This window comes from Athalia rosae, chromosome 5 (assembly GCF_917208135.1).
Source record: "Athalia rosae chromosome 5, iyAthRosa1.1, whole genome shotgun sequence".
NCBI classification, from domain to species: Eukaryota; Metazoa; Arthropoda; class Insecta; order Hymenoptera; family Athaliidae; genus Athalia; species Athalia rosae.
Genome location: NC_064030.1, coordinates 11462029 through 11482296, shown reverse-complemented (window position 1 = coordinate 11482296; position 20268 = coordinate 11462029). Strand labels below are relative to the sequence as shown.

General features: G+C 36.9%; 4 protein-coding genes across 9 annotated transcripts; 1 reads left to right on the top strand and 3 right to left on the bottom strand.

Moving 5' to 3' along the window:
* Positions 1–52: 52 nt before the first annotated feature.
* On the bottom strand, positions 53–9337 carry LOC105687906 (serine/threonine-protein kinase D3). 2 transcript variants are annotated; one of them, XM_012403858.3, is made up of 13 exons: positions 8812–9337; positions 7842–8126; positions 7610–7741; positions 7336–7550; positions 6453–6735; positions 6206–6369; positions 6025–6086; positions 5780–5903; positions 5494–5626; positions 4859–5041; positions 4022–4768; positions 3787–3872; positions 53–3707 (listed from the first exon to the last, which is right to left on the bottom strand). In XM_012403858.3, the coding sequence occupies exons 2-13, from the start codon at positions 8104–8106 to the stop codon at positions 3591–3593; spliced, it is 2511 nt and encodes an 836-aa protein (XP_012259281.2). In that variant the 5' UTR covers positions 8107–8126; positions 8812–9337; the 3' UTR covers positions 53–3590. The 2 variants fall into 2 exon arrangements, with proteins under 2 accessions (XP_012259281.2, XP_048511262.1); XM_048655305.1 differs by lacking the exon at positions 8812–9337 and adding an exon at positions 8400–8756.
* A 138-nt stretch (positions 9338–9475) lies between these two features.
* On the bottom strand, positions 9476–11080 carry LOC105687910 (pterin-4-alpha-carbinolamine dehydratase). 3 transcript variants are annotated; one of them, XM_048655322.1, is made up of 5 exons: positions 10941–11078; positions 10735–10875; positions 9967–10089; positions 9703–9894; positions 9476–9613 (listed from the first exon to the last, which is right to left on the bottom strand). In XM_048655322.1, the coding sequence occupies exons 2-4, from the start codon at positions 10846–10848 to the stop codon at positions 9712–9714; spliced, it is 420 nt and encodes a 139-aa protein (XP_048511279.1). In that variant the 5' UTR covers positions 10849–10875; positions 10941–11078; the 3' UTR covers positions 9476–9613; positions 9703–9711. The 3 variants fall into 3 exon arrangements, with proteins under 3 accessions (XP_048511279.1, XP_012259288.2, XP_012259287.2); XM_012403865.2 differs by having other exon boundaries at positions 9476–9894; positions 10735–10865; positions 10941–11080; XM_012403864.2 differs by having other exon boundaries at positions 9476–9894.
* A 96-nt stretch (positions 11081–11176) lies between these two features.
* On the bottom strand, positions 11177–14464 carry LOC105687909 (ribosomal L1 domain-containing protein CG13096). Its single transcript, XM_048655308.1, has 8 exons — positions 13566–14464; positions 13181–13464; positions 12529–13094; positions 12265–12425; positions 12033–12068; positions 11891–11929; positions 11660–11704; positions 11177–11483 (listed from the first exon to the last, which is right to left on the bottom strand). The coding sequence occupies exons 1-8, from the start codon at positions 14085–14087 to the stop codon at positions 11262–11264; spliced, it is 1875 nt and encodes a 624-aa protein (XP_048511265.1). The 5' UTR covers positions 14088–14464; the 3' UTR covers positions 11177–11261.
* Positions 14465–15183: 719 nt separating this feature from the next.
* Positions 15184–18379, top strand: LOC125500964. Of its 3 annotated transcripts, XR_007278426.1 has the most exons (3): positions 15184–15702; positions 17594–17726; positions 18009–18379. XR_007278426.1 is itself a non-coding variant. In XM_048655324.1 (2 exons), exons 1-2 carry the CDS (start codon positions 17641–17643, stop codon positions 18265–18267), a joined length of 315 nt encoding a protein of 104 aa, XP_048511281.1. In that variant the 5' UTR covers positions 17435–17640; the 3' UTR covers positions 18268–18379. The 3 variants fall into 3 exon arrangements, 1 of the variants encoding a protein (XP_048511281.1); XR_007278425.1 differs by lacking the exon at positions 15184–15702 and having other exon boundaries at positions 17435–17726; XM_048655324.1 differs by lacking the exon at positions 15184–15702 and having other exon boundaries at positions 17435–17696.
* Positions 18380–20268: the final 1889 nt, after the last annotated feature.

The following is a 20268-nucleotide window of genomic DNA, read 5'->3' as shown; positions in this document are numbered from 1 at the left end:
CAGCCTGCAAAAATCTTCCATCCCTTCTCACCAATCCTGTAAACTTCGGTGATTGAGAGTATAAAACAATTTATTTATATCTTGTGCCCTTACAGAATTACATAAATGATTACATATTTGCTTAAACTGTGTATTTACTCAATATTATTTCAAATTTATTTTCGTTATTCTTTCCATGTATTTTTCAAATTTGATTCATGAACAACCTTCTGGTAGTACTGTAAATTCAGCAATACGCATTATTTATTGTAGCACGGTGAATTATTTATTTCGTTTCTAGGCTAATGTTCGATATAATTAAGACAAATGTATCATCATCTATAGAAACGAGGCAATAATACAATTGGATATTGCTCGATCTGCTCTCTCTAATTAATCATTAGGCCCTTGCACGTGTTTAGAGGCTATTTTGGAGATGCACTCATCGTTTTTAAAACGTGATTCCTTTTCGGTATGAGTAGAAATATTTTCAAAATTCAGAAAGAGTGAAGGACTTGGCCGATTTATACCAGACTCATGTATCGTTTCTCAAAAATTTCATACAACAACCATTGAAAAATAGTAGTACAAGTAAATTACAAGTCACGTTTTTTAAAGCTGTCGGAGCATTCCAGATAGCCTCTTAATAAGTCTTAATCCTTATGCAACTACAGCAATTTAGTGTATGATTTATTTATAGCCAGCATATCAGATAACATAAAGACATGGCTTAGGGATTTCAATTATAAATATTGCAGATAATTTAGAAGACTGTAACACAGTGCCAAACTTCTGAGAAAAATTATTCTCTAAAGCGTGAGTATTACGTAATCGAATCCATCGCAGAATACAATGTATACTATCAAAAACAAAAATAATTTTCATGAAGAGCTATTTCTATGTAATAAGTAACAACTTTGGAAGACTAATAGAATTCAATCACCGTAAACACTAACACCTCTTAAGAGGTGACTACAGGAATTCAGCGTTTGAAACTTTCGTGCCTATAATACGTGGTGGCATACAAATGTATGCACGCCTTCTTGCTTTTATATATAGGAATAATTGGTATATTAGTTCGGCAGTATCAGCGATCCCTGACAAGGTAAATCTTTGCTTACTTAAAAATCTTACTCACTCTCAAAAGACATTTTTTGTCAGGCAAATATTATCGTGAAATTACGAATTACTTTACTCGAGATACTTAATTGAAGAAGGTGAATGGAGAGCAAATATATCCATTATCTTCCTTGAACAAGTCTATTAAGTTTCATAGATTGCAAATACATACTTTTGCTTCGAAATCTCTAAAGCTAATTTAAAGCCAGAAAAGTTATTGAAAAGTTGGACAAGACTTCATTCATCAAGTCAAAGCACCAATTTCATTTTTGTATCAAAAAATCAACGGCCTCTTCCGTCTAACGAAATCTTTCACGAATAACTATTTACATGTATCTGGATGGCGAGAGCAGTCTTGTGTAAGCAAGCAGTTGTTTCGGACTTAAGCTTAAATGGATATCCGAATTATTAAAAATGATCAATTTCACATGGTTATTCAACAAAATTTTCCGCAACGATTTGTGATAAAATTTATTTGGAATCCCCAACTTTCACCATACATAATCGCGCTTGAATTTTTAGTCTACGATGGTGAGAATATTTGAAAATCGGTGGATGTGATCTCTTAGATATTCAGAATGTGAATGTTGATAAAAAATGAATATAAATAAATTTAAAATAATATAATAATAATACATACATACATACATACATACATATTTCATGCTGAGTATAAGCATTCGACTAATATGAAAATACGTGTAAAGTTATTAATGTAACGAAGAAAAATTGTCAAAAACTCAACTAGGATATAAATTTATCAATGCTTATTTATCGTGTCCGTTAAGAACTACATCATGCTATTGTACATAATCATTTTACCTGCTGCAGTCTCTGTATAGCATAATGAGGATTCTCAGATCGCCAATTTATTTGAGAGAAGATACGAACGGAAATTCAAAAAACACGATCCTTCAACACTGCAATTGAATACCGGGCATAAATAATTCAGTTTCATATCTTCATCGCCTGGAAAAATCACGCATATGTGACAAAAAAAAATCCAAGTATCGAATATACGTTCATTAATGATGAAAAAGATAGCGTACCAGGACCTGTTGTTTTCTCAACTACAATCGCTTTCGAGTAAAGACAAAATCTAGAAACTTTATTCGTCATCATAACAAGCAGAAGATAATGGGTTATGTACACCTTTAAATAGGCTGAAATTCAGGGAATAAATTTTTTTTTTTGTTCATAAACTCAGGAGTTTGGTTGAATTCGATAAATTCAGGGAGGATTTCAGATCGCTAGATCTCCACAATACATATTTTACATCAGCCGAGGCGATGTGATGCTTTTCAGCAACGAAGTATGTAGTTTATCACTCAAGCAACAGATGTTAAAAAATAAAAGTTTATGAATGTCTGAGCCTTCCAAAGTCCTATAGGAGTCTATTGGATTTCTCAAACGTCCCCTTGAGCAATGATTTGAACGTTCTGCAGAATGTAGTGATTCGTAAGTTACTCCTACGCATAAATTACTCCACCAACTCCTGGGAAGCTTCGCGTATCTTTAGTGTACTCTGAGCATCAAATAAAATATATAATGCATCAAACAAGAATTATTGATAAACGTAGTAATAATATTGTGTACAATCAATCCAGAAGATGGTACTAAATTTTCTCAGAATTTCTAGACTGATTGAACAGTTGTTGAAAATTACACTAAGCGAATTAAAATTAATCAGATCCCACAACCAGGTCACAACTTAGAGATTCTTAAAATTATCATAACATCTGAGAATGATGATTCGCGCTCATGGTGATTTTAAAATAAATAGAGGTGTCACCGTCTGTCATTGTTACAACTTTTTTTCAAAAAAAATTTTTGTTCAAATTTATCCAAAATGTGGTCTAACTATCGAACTATTATCATATTTTCATCAGTGCCATTGGTTTCATAATATAGGTGACCTGTATCACCCAATCCAAAAAAAATGCAACGATCGATGCTAAAAAATGCACCGATCGATCGAACTAATGGAAAAATCGTAATCCAGAGCTTCTGTACCGCTGGCTATCGACCGATTTATCGCAAATGAAATGATGAGAGCAAAAATATTGATATCGTAATCAACGCCGATTTTGTTTCATGAGCAAGATATAAACTGTTCTCTAGCCACCGCTCAGCTGTTACTTTCAGGTATATGATTATAATTGATTCAAACAGATACATGCATTAATACATACTACTAAAATATCCATTAATATGGTAGGAATGAATAGAAAGTGTGATTATCAGTAATGTTGCAAATGAACTACGAGTGAGCTTGCAAGAAATGCTTCTGGAATACGTGTGATATTTTTTGAATGAATGAACTTTGAGAGCAAACATTGAAGACATTCCAAACGTAATGCAGTTCAAATATCTCTGCTTTGTCAGGTGCGAATAAAACGCTTCAAGGTAGCTCGAGCGCTCCGAGCCCAACCTTTATGCAATGTCGATGTTGAAGTTGGTGATTCAATAGTCACGTTAGGAGAAAAGTTTTGTCATGTCCGTTGTTGATTAGCGTACGAAATCCAACGTGCGTCATCGCTTTCGTGAGTCAAATAACGGCAACCAACCTGCGCTTCGAGCTCTCTGAGATCACACCAAGTTTGATAATCCTGAAACGACACAGACGTGAAAATTATACCAAATACGAGTTTGGAGATCAAATTTTTCTGAAGAGAGAACTCATCTTACCTGCAGCCAGACGTGTTGTAAACTTTTGTCGACCGTGTACCGCTTCCGTTGTTTAACTTGTAGCAAATTATTGATCAGATCGATCGCTGTAAGTGGTCATTAATTTTTAAATAATTGACAAGCAGCAGATTCACGGTATACAGGTAATCATGTATCTCATTATGTAATTGTATCCGAGATATGCAATAATAGGAGATGTATGTAAGTCACTCGTGTGCTGATAAAGAAAACTCACCATCGGAGGATATTTCCCGCCAAGTAGTTGGCGGGTACATAAAAGCTGCATTCTGAATCTGCTCATTGATGTCCTCATCTTCGTTAAATGGAAATGTACCGCTAAGTGATACATAAACAATAACGCCGACACTCCACATATCTAAGGATCTATTGTAACCTTTATTTCTTAATACTTCTGGAGCCAAGTAAGCTGGAGTACCGACAACACTTCTTCTGAAACTTTTTTCTCCAATTATCCTTGCGAATCCAAAATCACAGAGCTTCACTTGAGTGAAATCACTGTTACTGCTTAGTAAAACATTCTCTGGTTTCAAATCGCAGTGGACAATATTCTTGCTATGTAAATGTTTCAATGCGATTAGAATTTGCGTTATTAAAAATTTTGTGATACGTTCACTGAGACGTCCTCTTTCGGAATTCAAAATCATCTCGAGCATATCTCCTTTTAATTTTTCCATCACTACAAATATTCGTTCCGGTGTTTCAAACATCCTTTCTAGATTCACGACTCCGCTATGAGATAGATTCTGCAGTATTGCAACTTCATTTTTAAGTTGTGCCTCTTGCTTAGTTGGGAATCGTAACTTGTCAATCACTTTAATTGCTACTGCTCGACCCGTTTTGCGATATGTTCCTCCGTAAACTATACCAAATTGACCAGACCCTAGAACCTCATCAGGACAAATTTGATATAACTGTGACATATCGGTGACACATTCCTCTGGCTCTGTTGATTGTTCTTGGCCTGCAAGCACAAGAGCAACGAATGTCAATTTCCCAATATCAACCAGTGCCCTTGGAAATTGTTCAAATAATTCATCCACAGTGTACTCACTTGATGCCGCCGATGTTACCGGCATCAAAGCTTGCCGAATGCTTGTTTCCCATGATCTGGCCAAATGTGCACCGACGCCACTCTCTGGTGGAGGTAATTGTCCAGTGCCCCCTCCATAAAGTGGGTCTTCGCCAACGTAGTAATCGATGTTTGCAGTTCTTAACTCGAAACAATGCATCGAATCTGAAATAGAGCACGTTAGATCTGGTGTCATGCCCATATTTGCCCATATTTGTCATATCAAGGGTTGATAACCGGAAAGGTGTAATCTGCAAAAGTGCTGTTTCTGCTATAAGAGCTGGTCTCATGAAATTGAACAAACAGAGTTGTGGATCAAAAATGAAAGAGACCAGCGTGTCTATCATTTTTTCAACAATCTTTTTTTTTACGCCAACCGATAGCTTGGCATAATTCAGAAAAATTTGTACTCCTTGCGATGCCAAAAGCCCACATAAATAGAAAACCAAAATTTAAATGGAAAAAAGTAAAATAGAGATGTTCTAAAAACTATATTTCATATTACGTTTCGTAATTTTGATGTTTCATTATTTTGTTCAATTGTGTGGGATTTGTCTTCATAAATGACGTAAAGATAATGGGAAATCAGAAAAGTTAATTACGGTCAAGTAACTTACTGGAATGTGTTGTTCTGGCGGTATCGATCACCAAGATTTCTGCTAGTGGTATCTCTTTGTAATACTTTGAACCACTATCGCTTTGAAACAATGTAATAGCTTTTGTATCCAGTCTCCAATAATGCCGTTTCCTCTGAAAATATAATCCATTATGAAGCTCCAGGTTTATCGTATTGAAGATCTCAAATCATATTTTACTGAACATGGACAACTTATTTGTCAGTTTTTCGTAATTACGTGTTATCAAGCTGTTCGACATTGTGTCACGTAACTAATTTTAGCTCACCATTGGATCACGACTCGTAAAATGTACCATCCATCCTTCCTTGAGAACTTTGGAACCACGCCGTTTCGTATGTTTAACACTTTGCACTATTCGCATAAGTGGAATGTTGTTACTCGGTGAGGAGCTAGAACATCATTTTTTCTTAGAAAAAGATAGAATCAATGAGAAATTCAAGAAAGATTCAAATAGAAGAATGAAACAAACGTAATTAGAAATAATTATTATTATAATGGTTAAATCCTCACCTGGAGGGTCTAATCTTTTGGTATTCGTCAGATGAGATGTCCTCATGACTTGGTACAAGATCCTATGAAAGTATGACGGAACGTTTACCAATAGACACGTTTTAATGTAAGTAGCCTATAATTTTGAGAAGTCTTCACAGGTAGATTTATTTGAGCCGTTATCAAGCAATATTCAACTCACGGAATTGCACCCTCCATTGTGGTGGTTGCTGAAGTCTGTAGTATATGAAGAATGTGGAGGCGGCAACGAAGATTCTGTATCACTGTCAGCATCCCCTTCTTCGCTTCGACCGTCAGATCGACCCTCCGGTTCACTGCCAACGCCGCTATCCGGATACTCACCACCTAATGAGAAGAAGTTATTTACTTTTTAATATCAGCGACAAAGTTGTTTTTGTGCAAAAAAAAGTTAGGTAGACTCTGATCACCTGCATTATCCCTTGGACTCTCACCGGTACAATCCTTAGGAATTTTGTCAATGCATTTTTTATGAGCATTGTACTGACAATCCTTGCATTGTAAGCCCTGTTTGAACAACCCACGCAGCAGTTTTTTACAAAGCCCGCAAACCGTGGGCCGAGTATAAGTATGCACAACAAATGTATGCGGTATTTTGATACGGGATGCGAGTTCGCGCTCTACCCAGACTGGACGTCCCCCTAATGATGGCGAGCGCGAAGATTGCTTAGCTGCCAATATATTAGGAATTACCTAGAAGACAGGAAAAGGCAATATATACATATTATCTCACACTCTTTTATTCTTATCTAAACAGAAACTTTGTTCTTCAATCACAATAAATATTGCAGAAGCTTTTTTTGAACTGTAAATAAGACGAATGATAAGGTTTTGTGGGAAAGCTGAAATTGGGAGATCCTGGATTGGTCACATTCTTTGTGTTAAGGTAACCATTACACGCATGCGACTGCGACAAGCATCTGCTGATTCGCTGAAATTGAATGGATTAGGGATGCACTTCCGTCGTAGCCAAACCAATTTTTTGTCACACGCGTCGCAAAAAAATTGGTCCTGGACGAACATTAGTGCGGCAAGACTAGCGTATTACATGCTCGCAACAAAATTTGTGTCGGCGGACGATTTTTGTCGCGCGACGCTGGTCGCAGTCGCCTGCGTGTAATAGTATGTACCTCTTTACCTAGACAAAACCAGGGAGATATCAAAATTAGTATCGAATAATTACCACCAGATATGGTTACTATTAGTTAAAAACAAAATCTGGCATAACAATATGTACATCCAAAAAACTTGGGAAAGACTGAATCAAAACACTGAGCGTGTGGAAATACTCACAAGCGTGCTATTACTCAGGCTTGCGTGCGAAGTAGTGCTTGTACTGAGATTTGTGTTATTGTCATCACTGGCACTAGCCAAACTGCTCGTTGATCCTTGGCTCGGAGATCTCGGAACATTTAGGAATGTGGAGCTACGTCTTCTCTGATTTTCATCATTTGAACAATTGTTAGGAATTTTGGTCACACATCTTTTGTGATAGTTCATTCCACATCCTGAAAAAATTGAAGTTTCTTGTGAAAAATGTTTCAAAAATCAACTATCCATACCTTACCTTCACATTTTAGTCCTTGACGAACCAGGCCAAAAAGCATTTCACCACAAAAGTCACAAAAAGTTGGAGCTTTGTATGAATGAACGGTCAAAGCATGAGGTCGTATCGGAACTTCTTCGCTTGGCACTTGTGCTAAAATATAGAACAGAACCAGTTGTAAATGAATAAAATTTCGTCATCAAATATTCAGGTAGATGGACTAGCGCGAGATCTTATCAGCATAGAGACTTACCAGTCAGTACTATTTCCACCAAAGTTTCATCTACAACTTCGGTTGCATTTGTAATACGCTGAAGAATGTTGGTAGAGTTGTAATCATGTTTGAAAAGTAGCAGCCTTTCATTTAGACGACTCAACCCATGATCGGGACATTTAACGTTCACAAAATCACAAGCAAAGTCTTTCAGAGCCTTCAGCGTTAAGGCACTCGCTTCGACCGTTACAGTGTCGCGCGTCAAACCAAATTGAAATAGGAATGTGACCTCTGGTCCCTCCATGATAACTTGTGTCCAATCCACTGCAAAATGAATACAAATATACTTTACCGATCGTCATTTACTACTCCCAACTAAGCCTCAGCCAAAGACTCGTTGAGCCGGAGAAAAAGTGAACCTTTTTTTACAGATCAAGAAAGCAGGACTGTCATCGTGTTGACAATATTGCTTGAGATTTATTCCATTGGACGCATGAGAATGTGTCTAATGTGTGTTAAGATTATAAAAGAATTACGAATAGCGGGAAATGCGTTATAGGTCTTACGCTTTATTCTGTAATATAAATTTATTCTCACTTCTCAAAGGTTTGGTAGTAGTATCAATGAACCCCTTTAAAACACTTTGGTCCATTAAATTTTCAGTATAAGTTTCAAGTACCAAGAGTTCAAACTTCTATGTAGGAAATCCAAAGTGGATATAAATGCTTGCAGATGTTCCTACATTTTTACAGAAATCAAATTGCTACGCGGCCATGCAATTTCTAAGGCTTGTTAAAGAGCTGTGGAAAAACCGAGACAATAACCAGCTGAAGAATAAAAGGAAACAATCAAACTTTCATACAGATACGTTTTAGGAACGAACAGAAACTGCCCAAACTAAATTGGAATCTATATATGGTTACAAAGGTGTATGAAATATATTGACACACTCACGAACACTCACACATTCGTAACTAAATTTACAGTTAGGTTTGGCAGGCCAACCCACCTTCTACTTTCTGCGCTCCCTAACGTTCGTTCGATGTTCTGCACGGCTATGCAATCGTCACCGTCAAAGCAGCAGCAGCAGCAGGACCAACATGATATTTTACAACCGATTATGAAAGATTTTTCCAGTTATAGCTATTAGTATTAGCAACGCCACAGTTCCTTACAAAACTACTCATCCTGTCGTTCATTAATTATCTGTAGCGAAAAGTTGTGCCTCAAAGTAACGGGTTAAATGATCCCACCGGAACTCCCCACACCTCGTTCAACTGTCACAGTACAGAGCCTACTACTTTAGCACACGAACGGTCGTCAATTTATTGCAATGATTGCAACTTATTACCACACCTCTGTGTTCTATGCTCCGTCTCACAACCACTGACAGCCTGCAGTGGCGTGCGTTGCCGTAAACCCGCAAAATGATTGTTGAAACAGATGACAAATAGGCAGCGCACGAGTCGACGAATCTCTTCTTAGCTCTGATGGAATGGAAAAGCACGTAGAGGCGTTCGCTGGCTGTATGATGAGATCTACTAGAACGGGCCAATGAGATGATGAGTCGAATGTTCCGAGCTTGCTCTCTCCTTCTATGCTCTGATTGTGAGCTTCTGTAGGTATTTTCAAGTGAGAAAAGAGATAAGAAAGCTGGAGCCAAATTACAATAATTTCAAGCGTCAACGATTCTGGTATATTTTCGCCTCAAATTCACGTTTCCAATACCTCCAAATATGCTGATCTCTTTGATTTTAAGGAATACATAATATACCATTCATCCGTGCAACGTAATCTACATACGATGTAACCTTGTAACAAATATTTTTACAACAGTTATTCAAACAAATCAATCGACAATCTGTAACAATCGGTTGTGCAGCCATGAGATTCGATTTACCCGAAGTTTTTATTCATTGAATGATTTAGCCACAATATCAATGAATTTTGCTAGTTTAACATCCCTCTTAGACAACCCGTTCACATCGTGAGAAGATAACGTTATCTCCACTTTATTATATACGTTAAACCATTCTGGGTGATGATCCATTTTTTCAGCTTGCAGTGCAACTCTTACCATGAATCCGAAGGCCTAAAATAAAAGAAATGTATTTGATTTAGGTATGAATCTTTGCGGTATGTATTAAAAAAAATGTCAAATTACCTCATTAAAGTCCTTGAAGAGAAATTCTTTGTAAATTGCATCTCGACTATCAAATTTTGATGTCCATCCATTATCGAACAAGGGAATCAAATCCGACTTCCTTTCTTGTTCTGTAAGTTTTGCCTAGAGTAGATAATATTTTGGTGAATGAAACAAAAAAAGCATCGTGAGCAAGCTACGCAAGAATAATTTAATTAAAATACTGATATCTTTTATATTATTTCGGGTAATCGGGGTCTAGGGTCACGCTTATTAGGATAATTACGTGCGACCGAGACCTCGAGATCGCGCGAAAAGTAAAAAAATAAAAAGCAACCAACCGATTAGAAACACTGTGAAATGATTGAACGCCAAAGAGGCGGTGAAAATTACGCTTGATACCAAAACTACCTGTTGCGGAAAAGTGCTCAAGACCTTTTGCTTTTTTTTTCATTTTTCATATCAATTGCGAAATATTGATTACGACTACAGCGCGCGTACCACTTGTTGCAACGGTACTCCATAATCAATAGGTTTGTACAAGAAACGAAAAGAAAAATATATACGATTCAAAATAAACACGTTAAATTTCTATTAAATTTGTACTAATCGCATTGCAACAGTTAACAACATTTAATTCCATAACGGTATACTGACATATTGTTGCAAGAATCGCGACAACTGTTTTATCGTACGATTCGAAATAATGAAACGCAAAATGATTATTTTTGTAGAAAACTGTCTTTCCGAAAATATACAGCGAATTTATTAATTTGAAAGCTCTCTCACCATTTTCTTCTTGCCAATATCTTGTGAGGCTAAATGTCGATCTGTACCAATGTACTGCAGTATCTTTTTACAAGATCCCCCTCCCACAAAGCTACGACTCAATATGGCCGCCATGGACCACAATTTCTAACCTGTCAAACACTGAACATACTTATTTTTATTTTTATTAATAATGAACCGGTAACCAGTCGGAATGATTGCCAAACCTGTTTTCAAGATCCTTGACCAGGCGGTATGCCCAAAAAGGCATTCAGACAATCAAACGAGGCACATTAATTGAAGAAACAATTTATAGCAACAATTGCGTATTACGCACCCCTAACCACAACGGAGTTGCGGTCTGAATGAATTCGTACTCCACACCGTTGGTCACAAGACCACGTAGGCATTAACATCATCACAGAGTATCAAGTGAGGTCGAAAGTAAATTTGTTGCTATTTATGAACTTCGAAATTATGTATTTCAAATTATTAATTACTAAGAATGGTTGTATTGTTTTAAAATCTCGATAAGATGTGAGACGAGATTACGCCTTTGATTTTATTTTCTTTACAATGTTTGATTTTTTTTTAGCCAATGACTTCTCTCTGGTATACGTCGTGGTGACGCTTTCTTCGTGCAATTGACTAAGATACGCTCGTTCAGCCGCTTCAATTTCGTCTTCTGAACCTTCAGAATTTTTCCTTTCGGTCAATTTTGACTTCTCAGTATCTTGATTCTTTGGGGCACTTGATCGTTCAGAAGTTTCCTGTAAGAAAAAATCAACTTCGTTCATCTTCTGTTTACGGAGAACTGATAAAATTGCAATGAATGATATAATTCTCATGAATAGAGTTTGAAATCACTGCAATCATGAATTGGATCCATTTTTATAATCATTGGTGAAAATAATTCAAAAAAGTTGTATTTCTGCCGAATACTTACTGTCACGCCGAGATCTTTATCGACTCCTCCACTTGCAGCGGAATTCTAAAAATAATTAATATATGTTTAGTTCAAAGTTAATCAATCGGGATCAACGTTAAGGGTAAATTTTTATCTCAGTAACGATTTGGAATCATGGCACTCATGAATTGGATCCAATTTATAATCATTGATGACGAAGGGATTTGAGGTCCTTGGCTATTTTTCACCAAAACATGACTGATGGCCTACCTTTTTATTACGCTTAGTTTTCTTTGTTCCCAGGTTGTTCTGTAAAATGAGTAGATGAACATATTATTTTGAGTCGGCAAGCATTTCACTAGCGACTTGAATAAATCTGTTTCATTATTTATCTACCTGTGACGCTACTCACCAATTTTACTTTCTTTGCACTTGGTTGATCAGCATTCTGTAAACCCAAAACGAACATCACAACTATGAGTATAAATGATGTAATGGCTGGTTAACCTCTCATTCAAATACAATAATCTCATCGGAATATTTGAATCATGACGATCATGAATTGGATCCAAAATATAATCATAGATAAGAATGCGTAATTATTGCTAGAAAGCCTAATTATAAACGTTTGGAATGGGACTTACTTCAGCATGCTCTTTTTTAGTTTTGAATGTTGTAACTGTACCATCTGGCTTAACAATAACACCGACATGCCCAGGTACGGTGCTCAATTCACCCGTCACAATTCGGTGTGCGTTGGGTCTCTTGGGAATAATAACTGGTACCTTTACCTTATTCTTGCTCTCTGCAGAGCAATAATTAAGAAAACGACAGTGTAAATACGGAGAGCAAAGGTTTGAAATTTATAAATTAGACCAGTCTCATCAAAAATCAATGTTTGAACTCACTCAGTGTCACATATATCGGAACTGCCAAACTGGACGGTGTTTTTAGAATTAAAGTTCGGATGTTAGACCATCCACCTGGGTATTCATGAGCGAGCGTCTTGCAGGTCCTTACAACATTGCTCGCTATATCATCCGGCTTCATCGCTGTATGTGCAACCTGCACAATGTGACTGCTACCATTCGAATGTAATGGCATAATGGTTTTCCTCAACGCAATATCTATCACCTCTTTTAAATTCTCGCTATCCAATTTGATAGATGTTGGCAGTTTGCGTCTATTTATGAAATTTTTACCCAAAAGATGCGACAAATGTCCGGCAATTTTACCTTCTGTTAAAAAGTAATCGTAGCTCGACAGCAGTTTCCTTTTCAATTCAAACTGATCGAATTCAGTTTTCACTTGAGTCAACGGTATCACATCCTTGATTTGTGTGCAACCGTTTTTGCGCAATAACTCTTGATAGTGTTCAATGGTTGGTTCAAAATCCGTAATTCTACCTTTTCTCAGATCCTTTACAAACAATACTACATCGTCGTTATCTCTCACCAGGGTATTCGGCAACAGACTAGAATGGTTACATATTGTTTTTAGTTAAATAGATTTGCATAAACTCTAGTAGAGAAAATAAATATTTCAATATAATATTCTCACATTCTTAACTGTCTTCTTGGTACTTTTGGCACTTTGATGCAAGATACTTGCAAAAATATTGGTTGGGGTTCTTCATCAAACAGTTTTTTCTTGCTACCAGTCTGCAATTCGGCAAGTTTCAATACAGCAGCTATACCCTTAGCTACTTGTTCCTCATCGAGCGATGCATTCTTCGGATGTTCAGTATTCTGGTCCTGGTTGTTGAGTTGCGCTTTTTCTTCAGTTATCTCGGTTTTCGAGTCTTTATTTTTTTGCACTTTTTTTATTTGAATGCCAAGCAACTTCTGTATAAAAAAACCAATCTCATTGATTTGAGATGAAAATATGTGCGCATGTCGCAAAAAGTTCAAAGTATTACTTATCATGAATTTGAACTGGGAGTTACCTTCACTGTTGGCTTTTTAAGTGAAGTCTCGGAAGGTGGATCTTTTTTCTTCTCCAACGTTTTGGATGTACTTTCTGAACCTGATTTGCGTTTCAAGACTTTTCTATCCAAAATTTGTTTAATATTCGCGTCATTTTGGTCTCTGAGTGGTGCTTGTGGCATAACAACTTTAGTTTTAGAGAGCAACGTGCTAATGACATTTTCAGATGTAGGATTGGTTTCGTGGGCCTTAGTAATAGATTGCGGTGCCACTTGAGAATTCGGTTTTAGATTGACGTTTTTTTTTGATTGTTTGGAAATATTTTTCTTAGCTTTTAAGACTTTCCCATTTCCTATGAAGGTCGTATTTTCAAAAACGTCGGATTTATTTTCTAGCTGTTTCATTAACGGACCACGTGCGCCTTTGAGGTTAACTTTTGAATTTGCTTTACTCACTCCGGGATTGTTGACCAACTTCTTGACTTTGGGAACTATACCTGATTCATCGGGAATGATTTTTGAGCGCTTAGCTATCTTGCCCATTTTTGTTATTTCTTTCAGACCGTTCCTACAACATACGGCAAATTGTACTAGTTTGATATAGCGGTACAATATATGACCGTTGAATGCACAGGTTGAATGCGCCACAGATGTAAGGACCACTGAACTCTATACTATACTGAAACGCGCGCGAGCCTATGTTTCGTGTAGCGAGCTACGGTGAGGAAGATCTAGTTGTAGTGTGTAGTTGAAGTCGGACGCGCACTTGTCTCTAGTGTATAGGGACTATCTCGCGTAAAAACATTGACTGTCAGAGCAGAAAATGGCGTTTAACACTCAAGTAAACACTGAACTCTAGAGTTTTATTAAAAAAAAATTCATTGCCAAATTTACTGAGAAAGTGGTACGACAATGCTTCACAACACGATATGATACAATGTTAATTTTTCGATTTTTTATGGCTAAAAATAGCATGGACCCCACTTGTAAATAATTTCCGAAAACCATTACAGAAGAAAACTGCCACATATTAGGTCTTAAATGTAAATACAAATTAGGACTCATTTGTCCTAATAAATAAGTCTTAATTTACGGGGATAATATTTGTTTTCATTTTTATAAAAACATTGAATATGATTTTCAGATAATTTATAGCAATATTTCGAATTAATACATATGAATTTTTTTATTTATTTTAAAATACCTTGACGATGTTGAAAAAATTCATGGGGATATTCCTTGGAGTATTTGACGAATTTTGAAATTTTTTTCGTTTCTTAATATTAATTACAGCAATAAATATCACCCAACATCTAAGATACTGTTATCTTCGGTTCTAATTAACAAGTTCAAGTTTTTTTTTCCAAAATACTCAATAAAGAAAGATCAATAAGAATCTATTAAGATCCATTCGAATTTGGATTCAATTATCAGAGATATCTCTATTTGTTTAAGAGCAAAAATTTTTAAATCGCAGAAAAAGTCAGTTTTTATGGATGAAAATATTTTTTTTTTGTATCTAGAAAGTACTCATAGAACGCTACCTTCGTGATTTTTTGGCACCGTGTGACGATCGTTTGTATGGGCAATTCGCGGATTTTGCCTTGTCGCGTATTGTTGCTAAACTATGAAACCTAGGTGAGCGAATCTTCGACTATTCTCTGGGAAAAGGATTGAAGTTACGGCTCCATCAGTTACAATACCACAAGTTGATTATTGATCAAGTTATTCGAAAAAATCGGAAAAAAAAATTTCCGTGTTTGCTTGCAATTTACAAGTAAACTAATTTTTATAAAATTTTGAAATAGTTTAGATCTCTTTACGACGAACAACTTTTGTACGAAAACTTTTTCCGAAAAGTTTAAAGAAAAAAAGTTATATTGCGAAATATGGGTTTTTCAATTTTCAAGAATTTTTTGCGGCCAAACCCGTTCGAAAAAAATGTTAGACTTTTGAGAGTAGCTTTCTACTGGTCTAAAGAAAATTTGAAAAAATCGGCCAGCCTATGTTCTTCCACATTAATATAGACGCCATTTTCTGCTTAATTCGACTGAACTATTCTGAAATTTGGCGATTCCGAATGGAATGACCCTTATTTATCTACCATGGCTGATTGCTGTTCGGAACAAAGCCGGATATCTTATAAATAATCAGTTAGGTAAGCTAGAATTTACTTACGTGTAAAAACTGATGCCAGGAAATTGGCCACTTTCGATTTTGCAAATGCAACAAGAGAGCACCATAATATTTCGGCTGATAATTAAACGATAGGAAAAAAAATAGGAATAGTATGCACTACAATGCTAAAAGTCTGAGACGCCGTAGCGCGTCGCTTTTAAAAACGAAAGAGTACCACGTGATACAACGGGCGTATTCGAAGCGTTGAGTGTAGCGTTGAGTGTAGATAGGAATAGAGGTGCGGAAGACGTGGTGGGGGTATACTTATGTACTTTTCCTTATATACAAGAGCTTTGCCTCCCCACTAATAGATGGCGCTGACAAAAATTGCCCGATTTCACGCCACGCAGAGCGGTCTCGCGTACATGAGATTACCCCATGCAAAGCAACGAATTCAGACGAATTCGTTGATGCAAAGGCTCACGGACGGCCCGAGCTTTCCCTCCCCACTACTTGGTGCGCTGCAGTCGGTCACTTACACGCATACGGGTCCCTGTAAATCAGGGTTGCCCAATCTTTTTTTGTCCGTGGGCCGGATTCATCATGACATACGATTTCGCGGGCCGGATTCTTTATAATTACATATCTTAGTAACATCTTTGAAAAAAATTCAACATTTTAAATGAATTCACGAATATGTTTGTGGTGAATCATTTTTTTTAAATATTTATAAATTTTATGAAAATTTTGCGTTTTTTAATTTATTTTTAGAATTTAATGTAAATCATAAAATACATATAACAATATCAGAAATATTGTAATTAATAAAATTCACAGAAAATACTTTAATAAATTTAAAAAATACGCGGTATTTGGGCAATAATTTACGAATATACGACTAGGAGCTCGCGGGCCGGATTGAGCTTCTTCGCGGGCCGGATCCGGCCCGCGGGCCGTAGGTTGGGCACCGCTGCTGTAAATGATATTAGGAATTAGAAATGGAAGAACTATTTTTCAATGCGGGACTTGAAAATAGAACCGTTCATTTCACTTATCAATTAATAAATACGGAATTGAAAATTGAAATCGATGTGTTAGAATTACAAGACGAAATAAAAAAAATTCACCTAGTGCTAATTCGATTACTTTTTGTATGCGTATAAGGAAAAGTACTTAAGCATACCCCCACCACGTCTTCCGCACCTCTATTCCTATCTACATTCAACGATCCAGATGCCACATACATATGTATATTTGGTGGGAACATTCATATTCAAAAAATCGAATTGAAAGTTGGAATTGATCGAACAAGTTCATAATAACGCTGTATTGTATTTCAAGAAATTCTAATAAGTCAGTACCACATTCTTACTTTGAAAAGTGCGACGTCGATGATGGGTCATTAGGTCTATGGAATTAAATTTGAGCTCTGCCTTGAGTCTATTTGATCGCAAGCATTAGATATATCGTAGCGAAATATAGAGTGTAAAATGACCGCCTGTAGCTGTTTCGCCGTCAATCAATCTTCGATTGACCGCTGATGATATGTAACGGACTAAACATTTTAACGAATATGCTTGTTGCATAAACGACATCTTTATTTCCGTCGGAATTTTGGACAACTCGAAATCAGCGGTTCTGTTCAAAGAGTCGTAAATCTCGAAAATCAAGAATGACCCTGAAACAAACACCCAATACAATCAGTAGGATTTAAACAATGATTCATCGAAATTAAATACAGCTCGAGTCTAGATTCAATGTGGTTATTTGGTCACAATAAGCTTTCTTGGCTAATTCGAGTTCTCCCAGTTTATGGCTCCTTTATAATTTCAGTGTTGCGATTCGTCTATTTTTTAAAAATTCGGAAGTAGTAGAACAAATCAGACCAAATGGCGTGAGCGATAATTGTGTGATCAGATTTATTATTGCAGGTGTCAAGATGGTTGGCTAGCCCACGCGATAAAATCCTCCGTTCGCAATGCGTACTAATTCCATATTTTCTGAGGTGTATGACGAGATAACGAAAGACGAACAGTTAAGAGATTTTTGACCTAATTATTAATCGTAAGTTTATGCGTCTAGTAACTTTGTTAATAATGTTTCTTAGCAACGTGACTAATATTTGTAGTCGCTGTTCCTGGACAGTTTGACCCGCAAATTTTCGATTTTTAAATTCGAAAATTGTTTTCAACAGTCGTTGGGAAATCTTTTTCCAGTACATCGGATTTTAGAAGTTGTATGAGTTCAAACGGTTTTGTCCTTGGTTGGCAGTTGGCGTTACATATCGTTGTTTCTTGTATACGGTGTCATCAATTGTTTTAATCAAGCTTTCCTTTTCATTTTCAGCCCAGATCTGCCAACTATTTTTATCACTGGACACTCCGAGGTTCACGTTGTCTTTTTCCTCGAGAATCGACTGGTTGTATCGATCTCCCTGGGGTTCGATGTTCGTAAGGATCATTTTCATTTTGATTTTCTGCTTTCCGCACAACGTGGATTCTCCGTTGTGGAGGCTTCCTTCGGTCTCGCTTTTGGCGATAGTGATTATCGCGGTCAGAATTTCTTCAGCTTGATCCAACGAGGTAGCCAAGATCAGTTTACCTAAACAAGCTGAATAACATTTCTTCACACGTCGATTTTGCAAACTTAGAAAGTTAGCGTAGCCCTTGATCAATTAATGAACCACGTCGATGCGTATGTAGCGCGACCGAGATGCTCACCCCAAAGGCTCTCTGCCTAGTTGTCATAGTCTTGCAGGTGGTAAATGTTTGGACCAAGGCCGGCAACGAGGCAATTGACGAATCGCAAGTCATTTCTTTAGGTATTGGGGCTCTTGTCCGAATCCATTCGGACAGCCAAAATTTTATGGAGTTCGTCGTCTGCGATTCCGTGAGCATCTGAGCAAAAGATTGTTGTATCAGCTTATGAGAGAGACCTCTAGGGTTCTATGGACATACATCTAGTACCATGTATGTTCAGTGGATGTTTGGAGCTAGCTATGAGCAGCAATACTTTATATACTCAACCAAAAGCAGCTGATCATTGTACCATGTGTTGACAACTTATTGTTCACCCATCCCATGCAGACATAGTGCATAATGTAACAAAGATATTTTCTCATGTCCAAAGCTATTAATGACTATCAAGTATAGATATGTGTGTTTGGATAGGGTCTTGGATGGCTTTGAGATCCTACGAACTACTGTCCCAGTAGCGTCTATAGCCAGAATTGAATTTTCTTGAATGCAGTATTGTCTGCACAAGTTAAGCTGGTGATTAGTCCAATAATGCACGAAGAATAGACTCAGACCATGCCAAATACCGTAGATGGAATTCGGTAACTACTGGCCTGCTGTGCGTACTCAAGTGATACTATCGGGTTCGTATTAAAGCATTGAGCGTCTATGTATTCTTTTTTAGCAGCCCTGAGTGTTTTGACAGCATACAAGTGCGGAGGCTCATTGTCAGCATCGTGGACGTTCATCAATTCTTTAGCCCTGTCACTTCTGTAAATTTCAGCTGCCATGTTTCTTTCACATAGTACTCGTACAATCTCTTCTCGTTTAGGATTTCGCAGAGGACGTTTCCGACAAATGCTGGATCCTTCGGTCGTTTCGCGGAGCAACAAATTCACCAAGTTGTAGTCGTGAATTTTACCATCAATAACGGACCCGAAAGCACATTTTCCGGTCACTTCGATTGTACTGTTTTATATTTTGTTTCGTTTGAATTGATAGCCACATGTGATTTTATTCGTTCCCCATAACTTTTCGGTTATGACACGTTGCCATTTACCAGGTTCCAATACGAAATATTTTCTAAATGGAATATGTTTTCTGGTTCTCTCCGGTCTGTTATATTGTTTGCAAGTGATCAAACTATCTAATTCCAACTTCGAAAAAGTGATATCTACTGTGGTGTGATGAATTGTCCTAAACCCCATGATTCTCAAATGGTGCCCCTCCAATCATCAGAGTCCCGAATAAAACTGTGAAAAAAAATTCCGGCACAATTTCCGAAAAAATTCCAGCCATCCTAGTGTGAGCCCGTTCTACTTTTCACTCCTTTGACATTTTCTTCTAAGCCCCATAGTTCTTCAATTACGCTGCAATTTATAAAATTTGTCTTTTTTCGCAAAATAATGCAATAACTGTGCAAAAAAAATTCACAGGAAACTTGAAAAAAATGAAGCACTTGACACCCCCTTTTAATTTCTCGAAAACAAAGTTGACAAAATTTTTTCCATGGATATGCGGCCAATTTTCGGAGAGCGAAAACTTTCTGAAAAAAGGACACATTGGAAAATTCGTACCGGGACCAAAAAAATCGTAATTTGAAAAAAAAAAATACAGAAATGAAGCTAAATCCATCCTCTTCGAAACACCGCTTCAAACACCTGATTATCTTTTTTTTTGAGTCCGCTATTTAACTTTTAGTGCGGCAAGAAATTTCGATAGGTGTACCCAAATTTTCTGCCTGTAGTGTATGTGGGTGAACCTGGCACTAATTGTTCTTGAATTTGAAGAATTTCTGACGATTCAGATGGCACCCCGAATAATTCCACAGTTCTTAATAGATAAAAATAATGGTGTCGTCGACTTGCCGC